Raw genomic sequence first — 9,319 nt, 5'->3', positions numbered from 1 at the left:
CAGCTGGCCGCTTCTGATCCGGCTCCAACATGACCAAACTTCTCGGTGTCCCCGCGGCTTCTCGGACTCTCTCCGGGGCTCCGTCCTTGGTGGTCGGACCGCACGCGTGAATCCGAACCCGACGAAGTACGATGGACGTTGTGTCGCCGCCGAGCAGTGAACGCGGAGCCGCGGTGCCGAGCCGGAGCAGGTAAAGAGGGGGGGCACTAGGACGTGGGGGGGTGGGGGACAATGGGAGAAGTTGGAGCTAACCGATGCTAACTAACGGTTGTGTCGTTCTAGCTAGCGTTACTTTGCTAGCGAGCGTCTCCTCACACTTTTACATGAAGTGTTATGAACATGTCAACAATGTGCTGTAACCCCCCAAAATGTCGCTAAACGCAGTTTGTTTTAGAAGTTCACTTATCCTGACGTCTCACAGTCAACTCGTACCAACACACCCGCTGGAGACTCACGTAAACTTCACGAGTTTCACTTCTTTGTTTGGCTCAAAAGTTCAACTTTGACTTTCACAGTCGGTTCGTCACTGAGGAGCTCCGCCGGATGAGGTAGGAAGTAGTGGATCAGCTGTGTGTCCTCTGATAACCTTGGTGACAAAATGTAACCTGTCAGAACAGAGTATTCACATTTGTTTACAGAAGAAAAGTAGCACACAGACATGATCTCATATTGTTATTGACACAATGATCATATTGGGAGAGTTGAAATGGCAAATTGTGATGATGGATTTCATTAATTTCAAGCGACATTTTAAAACATTATCCGGTTCCAGCTTCTTAAATGTGACAAGTTGGTGTTTTTCTTGTCTTATTTGACAATAAATGGATTCTTTTAAGGTCTTGTCATTTAGATTTAAAGAGGGAAAAAAGCTCACAGGTGACATTAAACTCTTGAGATTTCTTAAACCAAATAATGAATTGAAGAAATAAGCAGATGAATTGATAATCAAAAAACCATTAGTTGTATCCCTTTGTATTAGGTCTTTAGACATAAACCCGTTGGAAATATTTTAATGATTTAATAACTTAACAGTGTGTTTGGTAGTTTAATGTACACAAAAAGGGCAATATTCTAAATACTAATAATCAGAGGGGTTTATTGTGTACATTTGAAAAATCTGCACAGAAACTAAGTAGTAAATACAGCTGCTGTCAGGTCGTTGAAGCGGCGCTGCAGTCCTGCAAATACCATGGTTTAGTAAAAGTCTGAAAGGGGAAAATCTGCAAAAAATGTTAAGTACAGCAGCACTGGATTTGTAGTTAAGGAGTTGAGACATGCAGACACACTGGTGTGGCCTAACAGAAGACTTTAACCATGCTTTCTTTACAACCGTCTGTTTTATTCCCTCGGCAGACCATTCCTCCACCTGTCCAGTGGCCCGACCTCTCACCATGAACACCAGTAGGAACTGCACCGCGGCGGGGAACGGCGAGGGTCTGGCCGCCCTGGAGTCGGTCTCCATCGTGACCATCACGCTCCTCGCCGGCCTGGGCAACCTCTTGATCGTGGCCACGCTGTACCGCAGGCCCTATCTGCTCACGCCCAGCAACAAGTTCGTCTTCAGCCTGACCCTGTCCAACCTGCTGCTGTCCACGCTGGTGCTGCCGTTCGTGGCCGTGAGCTCGGCGAAGAGGGAGTGGGTGTTCGGCGTGGTGTGGTGCAACTTCACCGCCCTGCTCTACATGCTCATCAGCTCCGCCAGCATGCTCACCCTGGGAGCTATCGCCATTGACAGGTCGGTGCTGAACTATTATATATATTTAACGAGTGACGTCACTTTGGTTAATCGTTGTTATTGTTACAGCTTGCAGAATAATAATAAATTAGTTTTGTGTCCTTCAGCTGTTAACGCAACATTAACATATATAACATACAGAGGAACATTATCAATAGAGCTGCAACAGTTAATCGATTAGTAATCGATTACTATATTAATCGGCAACTATTTTGATAATCGATTATCAAAAAACGCCAAAATTCTCTGATTTCAGCTTCTTAAATATGAATGTTTTCTTGTTTCTTTGCTCCTCTGTGACAGTAAACTGAATATCTTTGGTGTGTGGACAAAACAAAACATCATCTTGTGGTTTGGGGAAACACTCTACATTTTTCACCACTTTATGACATTTTATGGACCAAACAGCTAATCAATTAATCGAGAAAATAATTGACAGAGTAATCGATAATGAAAATAATCGTTAGTTGCAGCCCTAATTATCAATACAAATATAAACTATCTAGTTACTAAATGCCTCACCATGATCACCAGCTTGTGGCTAACTGTCTGTTCAAAACTGTAAAGTTGCAAGTTGGGTAACAATTCTCATTACAAGCACCGTCTCTCCCATTAAACATGATGCATTATTTATTTACGTTGACTTTTTTTCACGGCAGAGGAACCATTGGCCTGACGTTTGCAGAGGAATGTTTGTGTTACCAGAGTTTGTTCCCATGCCCTCGATTACAGCAGTTAACCACCAGCACCACCGGTGATGCTCCTCATTGGCCAGTGGTGTCATCAGATTCCGGTTGTATTAGGCAGCTTACACGTGTTAGTGAGTGTGTGCAGCGTGTTGCTGAGAGGGAACGTTCAACCTCCTAAAGTCGACACATTTGTTTCACTGTAGTTAAAAAAAGAAGAGTGAAATCTCTTGTTTAGTAACCGTGGCCCAGTATTTGTTTTCGGTGGAGCAGCATTTACAAGAACGTTGTAGAATGAACATATTCTATAGTTGAGCCCTCATAAATGGTTTAAATGATTACAATTATACACAAGTGTGGGCAACAAACAGACATTAGTATAATTAGTATTTCCTCAAATGTTAATGTTTCATTCCATTTATTAAGTGATAATATCGGTCATTGAGTAAAAACAGTTCATGTCTTGTGGGGAAAAAGGCATTTAATGTAAGCCAATAAACTTGATCATTCTTTAATATTCTGGGAGCAATATTTTTTTTTTTAGTTAATGTAAACTAATGCAGGCGGTTCATGTTCAACTCGACAAGTGTTGTTTTTCAGTTTGTCTGCATCCTTGTAAGAACAATTACACACTTAGGTTGTGGTATTTTTCTAGAGATTTCCCAGCTCAAGTGACAAGCATTAGACAAATCAACCTTCCAATGTCCACAGACGTGAATGCACTGTTCATCTGCAGAGCTGAGATCATTCCCATTGGTTCTTCATTCATTCATTCATCGTCTACCGCTTTATCCATTTAAGGGTCGCGGGGGGTCGCTGGAGCCAATCCCAGCTAACATTGGGCGAGAGGCGGGGTACACCCTGGACAGGTCGCCAGCCAATCCCATTGGTTCTTATTTTTAGAAATATTGAAACTGCCAAATAAAATTGCCTACATGTACAGAGCTAATCAGCTAACTGCTCATTACTAATACTGAACTAGATTTTGATTTATTTAATTTATTTAATTTAAATTTACTGACTTAATCTTGACATGTTGCATTTTGTTGGAATAATATTTACCTACTGTAAATTGTCTCTGCTGCACACAGTCACTGTTTTCACCTATAATAACCTCCAAGCACCTTTGGGGAATTTTTGGTACAGTACATGCTTTTGTTCTTCCCCCAAGACACCCCCCCCCCCCCCCCCCCCCCCCCCCATGTTTTCAGCTTTTCAGAAATCCCTTCACAACATTGCTGGCGTGACAAATGTGCAGCCATGAGTTCCTATATCACACATTCAAATCTGAGCCGTCTCTGTGTTACTTGGACCAGACGGTTCCCTTGAAAAAGGTGTTAAGTTTCCTTACTCTTTGGTTTCCTCACCACTTTTTCTCCTTTTGTGGCAACAGGTACTACGCAGTGCTCTACCCGATGATCTACCCCATGAAGATCACAGGAAACCGGGCGGTTGTGGTCATCGCCTATGTGTGGTTACACTCTCTGGTGGGCTGCCTGCCGCCTCTGTTCGGCTGGTCCTCCTTCGAGTTTGACTGCTTCAAGTGGACGTGTGTCGCCTCTTGGCACAGAGAGCCGAGCTACACGGCCTTCTGGGTCACCTGGTGCATCCTACCCCCGCTCTTCATCATGCTCGCTTGTTACGGCGTCATTTTCCGCGTCGCCCGCATGAAAGCCCGTAAAGTCCACTGTGGCACGGTCGTGGTGGCGCAGGACGACTCCGCGGGAGCTCAGAAAAACGGACGCAAGAACTCGAGCACATCAACCTCCTCAAACGGGAGCCGGCGGAGCCTCGTGTACGCAGGAAGCCAGTGCAAGGCCTTCGTCACCATCTTGGTAGTGATCGGCACCTTCATTGTGACCTGGGGGCCGTACGTCGGCGTGGTGTGCACCGAGGCTCTGTGGGGACAGGGGAGCGTTTCTCAGGGGCTGGAGACTCTGGTGGCGTGGCTTTCCTTCTGCAGCGCCGCATGCCACCCTCTCATCTACGGTCTGTGGAATAAAACGGTGAGGAAGGAGCTGCTGGGCATGTGCTTCGGAGACCGCTACTACAGAGAGTCGTTTGCCACCCGTCAGAGGACGTCCCGGCTCTTCAGCATCTCCAACAGAATCACAGGTGGGAGAGTTTTTTTACGTTCAGCTCAGTGTGAATGAGACTGTAGGCGAATGTCTGTATTTGGATTTCTGACTTGTTTATGTTGAAAAATCCAATCTTTACCCAAAAATCGGAATCGGCTTTATATGGTCAGACGTGTTTACATATACAAGGAGTGTGACCAAACACGGACAACAAAACTTTAGGGCTGCAGCAACCATTATTTTGTTTATTAATTTATCTGCTATATTATTTTCTCAATGAATTTGTCTATAGTATGTGAGAAAGTAGTGGAAGGTGTCTGCTGTCGTTTCCCAAAGCTCAAGACGGTGAATTCAGATCGCAGAGATGTTCAGTTTACAATCAGATGAGACGGAGAAAAGCAGCAAAAAATCACATTTGATAAGTTTTCGTCAGAAATTTTGTGAAAATGTATTTATTCTTTTGCTAGAAAATTAGTGCACTGGTGGGTGTTAGTGTAGAGTACTGGAATATATATGGAATGAGTAATAAAATTAATTACTTTATATACTTTACTATATAATGTACAGTTTACACAGTCTGTCCTGGGTTATTGTGATTTCTTGTGTTGTCTGCATGTATCATATTGTTATGACGTGAACTTGTTCGTGTTCTTTCAGACTTGGGCATGTCCCCACATCTGACGGCCATGTTGGCGGGTGGAGGGCATCTGTTGGCCCCTGGGAGCAGCACAGGAGATACTGGCTTCAGTTTCACTCAGGACTCATGTAAGTGTCGTACACATGAAGCAGAGGGAAACAAATGTGTCCCAAATCCAATCCTATATTTGTATTCTACACATTTGTATTCTACACAGCGTGTACAGCGTGTACATCTGTTACAGTTTGATGTTTCAGCAGCGAGTAACCAAAAAATCAACAGACTGACAGGAAATAATACAAATACATGCAGTGTCAGGTGTCACTCAGCAACGTGACTTATATATATGTCAAGTAAACTAAGTATCTTGCAATGTACAAGAACAAAATATTAAACCAAGACCGCCTTGCTCTTTCTATAATATTAGTTATAGAAAATTATTGCACGCTAACCAAACAGAACAGGGAGACAAACAGTTTACTGGTGTTACTGGAAAATGTGTTTTTTTCTTTTTTCTAGGTTTGAGAGTTCAAAAAGTTCAGTCCAAGGCATCTTTTAAATCGCTTCTTTTGCCAAACCAACAATCCAAAACCTCAAAAACAAGAAATTTGAGAAAGCTGGAACCAGATTTAGTAGATTATTCATCTGTGAATTGATGAATCACGTCAACATTACAACCCAGTTACCAGTAGAAGCTGGATCTTCTCCGACAGCCGCGTTCATTCATGCTGTTTAATTGTGTCTATCCTGCTCATCTGTTGATTTTAACTTCACATAAATGGAGATAAAGTTGTAAACACGAGATTGTAAACACTCGCAGATGGTCTCACTACTCGCCCTATTGCATCACACTCCCACAGCTTTGTTACCGTCAGCCTCGCATTCCTCTTCCACAGCTCATGTTTTCTGTTGAGGGATGGCGGGTGTCATGTGCAGCACAAAGAATTGTCTGACTATCCAACATATTTGTGTTTCATTTTTACCTTTTTCCTTCTAGTTTTTTGTTAAGGTGCTTCTTTCAGTTGGGGACTTTTGTTTTCCCCCTGCGCAGGCACAGACGTGATGCTGCTGGACAACTTCTCCATCGACGACTCCTCCTCTCATCAACAGCAGCACCACGGGAATCCGTCCGGGAAGAGGCGGAGCTCGGTCACCTTTGAAGACCAGGTGGAGCATTCCAAAGGTACCTTTCATTTCCCCTCTCCGCTAAAGATTAGGGAGGAGGGAGTTCACAAATTAGTTTTTATGGTCAGCAAGCTACAAAACAAATCAATCTTAAACATAAGATTAGTTTTCTGTTGCATTTGTTTTATAGACTTCACAAATAATTCTGTATCTACACTTTTTCCCCTCAGCTGAAAACCCCATCACATCCTCGGTCCAAGTCCACGCAGAGGTGCACAAATCTCTCGACATGTTCGCCTCCTGCCTGGCGAAAGCTATTGAGAGCGACGCCAAGCTCACCCTGTTCGGGGAGGACCTGGCTCTGCCGGTGGGACTATTCGTGACGAGGGCGGCGCCGAAGCCCAGATACCTGGACGGCCAGAGACTGAGGCTGGAGAGCATTGACGAAGGGATCGTCAAAGACGACAGGGACGACGACGAAGAAGAAGAAGAGCAGGACGTGGAGGAGAAACCAGCCTGAGCACAGCTCATCCGGTTACTCGTTGGTCGTCTTTAGACTTTGTACTCTATCATTAGAGAACTGTACAGGTTTCACAGCCTCTACTACGCTGTTACATGTGACCTTTCAGAGTGGAGCCTCTCCGGCTCCGTGGTACAGATTTATGAAGTGTCGCTAGCACACGGCGACCCCATACTTGAAATAATTAGGAAACAGGAAGAGGTACGTTCATTCTTTTCACGAGGTTGGACCATGCAGAGCGTCACCATCAGTGTCTTAGTACGCTTTTCTTTTTTACAGATTAATGTAGTCCAATAAGAAGCCTTAACTACTGTAACCTAAACGGTGTCTGCTTGTTGTAGCAAATGGTTTACTATATATTATTGTTATTGTGAGTCCTCAGAATTAACATGAACATATGCATCATTTGGGCCAGGCAGTATGAAACAATGCAGTAATTTCTATCTTCACGACACTCTAATCAGATCCCTCAAAGAGATTTTCTTAGTTACACTAAGAAAACTATATTTCAAATACAGTTTGTCTTCTGTGTAGGTGCAGATGAAGTCGCGTTGTGCTTGTACTTCACACGCACAAGTTTCTACTAATTGTGCCTGATTAGACCAGACCTCTTCACTGGACTGTGTTGCCATCTTCAAATGAAGGTCTTGATTAGTGTGAGATTAACGCCGTTAGACAACAGCAACGTGGAGAAGTAGAATCATTTTCTCATTGACTTCCATAGAAACTGACTTGTTTTTGCAAGAGGGCCATCGCCCTCTGCCGGTCATCGAGAGATTTTTCTTAGATTGATGATAAAATATGGAAGAAAAACTGCATACATCTAAAATTACAATATATAAACTTTATATTCAGCAGGAAAAATTAAACTTCAGCATTCTCTGCCATTTCTGAAAAATGTGGCGAGATACGTCACAGCTCATGAACTCCCCGCAAGAAGGGAGGTGTCCCCAATTTGAAGGGCAGCACACACTTCTGTTGCACTGGTTAGTGAGGGGCAGCACTTCAGTCTGCCTTACATTATGACCTCCAGATTATTTGCATGATTAATGGATCGTTCTTTTTGTCTGTAGAATGTCAGAAAAGGGGGAAATTTCCATTTATAACCAACCGTCCAAAACCCAAAGATGTCCACTTTATTTTCATCTACCAGAAAGTGAAGCTGGAACCATTGATTATTTTGGGGGGTATTATTGCTTAAATAATGACAAATGATTGGTTGATTATTAAAAAATAGCAAACGATTAGTTAGTCATTGGACTTGTGATTCCAGCTTTACTAAAAATGACTTGAGGTGTAAATACATGTGGATTAATTGGTATATCAGAATAAACAGATGGATCATCAACGTTATCCCAGTGGTACAGTAGACTGTATCCATGTACTGCCCCGCTCTGAGCATCACCATAGGAACAGAATCTGTGGGCTGATATCAGTAGTGTTAGTAAAGCATATGTGTGACGTGTGTTGCTTGTTGTGTATATATCTGCAGTAATCATTAATCAGGTGATTTCAGATCGGTCTCGATATTCCACGATTTTCTCTTCCACAGACGACTGTGACACATTCACAGTATATTGCACTTGAACAAGCCAGCGTTTGCCTGTTCCCACGGAAACCACTCTAAAGTCAGAGATGATGATTATTACTCTTTTGCTCAAATGTTTTTTGCAGATGTTCCAGAGATTGCTATATTAAAAAAAAGAAATAATACATTAGCAAAGAGGCCCACGTTTCCCCAGTACCGTGCACATTATGAGCGGTGCAAAGCGGAACCGTGTCAGATATAAATTACTGTATGTTTCTTTATTGGTCATTAAAAGTCGACTCACTGAAAAATAAATTTCTTTCAGTGTCGGGAGGACAAGTTAATAAGTCTTAATGAAAAAAACAACTACAAAGCTCACTTCTCTTCGTGGTTCATGTGGTTTACCTCAGTTTATTACACTCCTTCGTTTCCTTCACGACTATAAAAGGAAGTCTGAGATTTATTATGAGTAGAGCACAATTCTGGTGCTTCAGTCTTACCTCGGATTTTCATATTCCTTTTGAACAGGTACTAGGAAAAAGCTGTTCACCTCAGAAGTGATGTAACCTTTTGATTTCCTTTATACAGTAATACCAATATTTGCATTAAAGTTTTGTATCAAGATTTTTTTATTCAATGTTTTTGTTTTGTTTTTTACATAAAATTTTCTAAACAAACGTTCGTCCTTGTTATGTGCTGCTGTGATTATTTTTTTTTTACCAGGTTGTCTTCAGTTTGTTAACTATTTAAAAAAATAATAAAATCATTGAAATCATTTCCCTCAATTTAAGGCCTAAGAACATATTAAAAAGTCTTACATTTAATTTACACAGATCAAGGGTATTTCTTAGCATTTTAGTGATACTGGCAGATAAACTCTTACGAGGTTTCTCGTATTCTGCATTTTCAAAACCCAGATACCCGATAGAGTTGACCTCGACAAGGATCTGAGCAAAGTAGAGGCTTTTGTTGTCGTTTTTTTAAAGTAAAATTCTTTTGATTGATCGGAA

The 9,319-nt window shown here is 42.3% G+C and overlaps 1 protein-coding gene across 2 annotated transcripts; it reads left to right on the top strand.

The window, feature by feature from the left end:
- Positions 1-56: 56 nt before the first annotated feature.
- gpr161a (G protein-coupled receptor 161a) lies at positions 57-9,084 on the top strand. 2 transcript variants are annotated; one of them, XM_035603738.2, is made up of 6 exons: positions 57-190; positions 1,354-1,735; positions 3,815-4,536; positions 5,157-5,264; positions 6,188-6,319; positions 6,492-9,084. In XM_035603738.2, exons 2-6 carry the CDS (start codon positions 1,392-1,394, stop codon positions 6,779-6,781), a joined length of 1,596 nt encoding a protein of 531 aa, XP_035459631.2. In that variant the 5' UTR covers positions 57-190; positions 1,354-1,391; the 3' UTR covers positions 6,782-9,084. The 2 variants fall into 2 exon arrangements, with proteins under 2 accessions (XP_035459631.2, XP_035459632.2); XM_035603739.2 differs by lacking the exon at positions 57-190 and adding an exon at positions 388-548.
- Positions 9,085-9,319: the final 235 nt, after the last annotated feature.

This window comes from Scophthalmus maximus, chromosome 14 (genome assembly GCF_022379125.1).
Source record: "Scophthalmus maximus strain ysfricsl-2021 chromosome 14, ASM2237912v1, whole genome shotgun sequence".
Taxonomy (NCBI): Eukaryota; Metazoa; Chordata; class Actinopteri; order Pleuronectiformes; family Scophthalmidae; genus Scophthalmus; species Scophthalmus maximus.
This window is presented reverse-complemented; position numbering and strand designations above follow the sequence as displayed.